Source organism: Ochotona princeps, chromosome 20 (assembly GCF_030435755.1).
Source record: "Ochotona princeps isolate mOchPri1 chromosome 20, mOchPri1.hap1, whole genome shotgun sequence".
Taxonomy (NCBI): domain Eukaryota; kingdom Metazoa; phylum Chordata; class Mammalia; order Lagomorpha; family Ochotonidae; genus Ochotona; species Ochotona princeps.
The window spans coordinates 39,287,092-39,289,444 of NC_080851.1; the positions used below are offsets into that span (position 1 = coordinate 39,287,092).

The 2,353-nt window shown below is 41.4% G+C and overlaps 1 protein-coding gene across 1 annotated transcript; it reads left to right on the plus strand.

Moving 5' to 3' along the window:
* Positions 1-433: 433 nt before the first annotated feature.
* Positions 434-1,300, plus strand: LOC101516635 (putative gustatory receptor clone PTE01). The gene has a single exon (XM_004599462.3). The coding sequence runs from the start codon at positions 485-487 to the stop codon at positions 1,298-1,300; it is 816 nt and encodes a 271-aa protein (XP_004599519.3). The 5' UTR covers positions 434-484.
* Positions 1,301-2,353: the final 1,053 nt, after the last annotated feature.

A 2,353-nucleotide genomic window follows, 5' to 3' on the forward strand; every position in this document is an offset into this window, starting at 1 on the left:
CCACTTAGGAAATGGAACAGCAGAAGGACGATCTTTTCCTCTGTCTCTCCTTCTCCCTATAAATCTACCTTTCCAATACAAATTGAAATTAAATTTTGAAAAAAAAAACTCCTTTGAAAATGTTTTTTAAAAAACAAGTTGACAAGGCCTCATTTCCACTGGAGTATAAACACAAAAAGATCGCCTTATCCAAAATGACTATTTCATTCCACACTGTTTTGTGTGCTCTATATTAGCTGCCACATTAACAGGTTCAGATGCTACCTCCCCCATGATTGGCTTCTTAGCTCTGGCTTGTGACTCAGCCTCCTGTCAGTGCAGACTGTGAGGCAGTGGTGATGGTACAAGCAGTTGGCTTTGTGTTGCCTGAATTGGACACCTGGATTCAGGTCCAGCTAGCAGCCTCTGTGTTGGTCCTGACTTGGACATCGGGAACCTACTCATCATCCTGGCTGTCACCTCAGACTCCCACCTGCACACACCCATGTACTTCTTCCTCTGCAACCTGTCTTTGGTTGACATGGGATTCACCACCACCACAGTTCCCAAAATGATAGTGGGCATCCTCACCCACAGCACAGCCATCTCTTACACAGGTTGCCTGACTCAGATGTCTGTGTTTGTCCTCTTTGGGTGCATGGATGATTTCCTTCTGACAGTGATGGCCTATGACCGGTTTGTTGCCATCTGTCACCCCCTGCATTACCAGGTCATCATGAACTCCCACCGCTGTGGCTTCTTAGTTTCAGTGTCCCTTTGGGCCAGTCTTTTGGATTCCCTGCTGCAGAATTTGATGATCTTACAAGTTACCTGCTTCACAGGAGTGGAGATTTGTAATTTCTTCTGTGATCCTTCACAAATTCTCAACCTTAATTGCTCTGACATCTTCAGCAGTGACATATTTACATATATTGTAAGCATCATATATGGCTTTCTCCCTATGTCAGGGATCCTCTTATCTTACTATAAAATTGTGTCCTCTATTCTGAGAATCCCATCTCCTGGTGGCAGGTACAAAGCCTTCTCCACCTGTGGCTCTCATCTGACAGTGGTTTGCTTATTTTACGGAACAGCCATTGGTGTGTATCTCAGTTCAGCTTTCTCTGGTTCTGCTGGAAAGGGTGTCTTAGCCTCATTGGTGTACACTGTGGTCACCCCCATGCTCAACCCCTTTATCTACAGCCTGAGGAACAGGGACATGAAGAAGTCCATGCAAAGGGTACGCAACAAATTAGTCTTATTCCAGTGCCTGAGCTATGCATTTGGACTTCATGGGAAAAGCATCAATACTATGCATTAGATCTCCAAATCTCACTTTCATAAACTTAATGCATGAGGCCCTCGTGTCTCTGTATTTGTGCCTGGATATTGCTTCTTTAACTCTTTTTACTTTTGAGTATTTTGGATTCTTCAATGTATTGTTACAACTCTCTTCCTGAGTCTTTTTTACCTATAAACTTTGCTGTGTCTCATTATCTCTTATCCAGGTATCATGGACAGATGACTCACTTTTTTTTTAAGATTTGTTACATTTTATTTCTTTCCACACACATTTTGAATCTATCTAACGTAACTTTCACTTCATTTCAGTGTAGGTCAAAACACTGTTCCTATTTAGGGAACTGCCACTGGAGGTTTACCAAATCTCAGGTCTGGGTCTTATCCAAGAGATTCTGATTTCTTGAAACCGAAGACTAAGATGAGACCAAACATATGGGATGCTATCCATTTTGCTATCTCAAAGAAGTATCTTTTTAGATGATATTGATTCTTCAAGAAATTATTCAAAAGAGATATAACTATTAGCAAACAAATTAAATGATATGAATAGGCAAACATGTTGCCTAGTTATTGTTGTCGTTAAACCCTGCTGTTGAACACCTTATGGAATGTTAGTGCTTGTATCATTTTTTTTTATTTCTAATATATCTGTTTCTCTTTCATATGTAATGTATTTTAACCAACCTGTAATTTGATCATGCATTTTTTCCCCATTGCACAATTTTTGATTCATACTATGATTTTTGCCTTATTGAGCATCTCAGGATTGTTTCTTGAATTTGTTGATTAAAAAATCTACATAGTTTTGAGAGGTTAGACTAATCATGGGCCAAGGCCTATGGTTCAGTTGGCTAATCATATACAGTCAAGAGCCAGGAACCCATATGGACCACACTTTGTGTTCCAGCTGCTCCACTTCCCTTCCAGCTCCATGCTTGTGGCCTGGGAAAGCAGTGGAGAATGGCTCAATGCCTTGGGACCCTGCACCCTGTGGGAGGCCTGGAAGAAGCTCCTGAATACAGGCTTCCAGTCAACTCAGCTCTAACTAATGCATCCAATTGGTGAGTGAGTG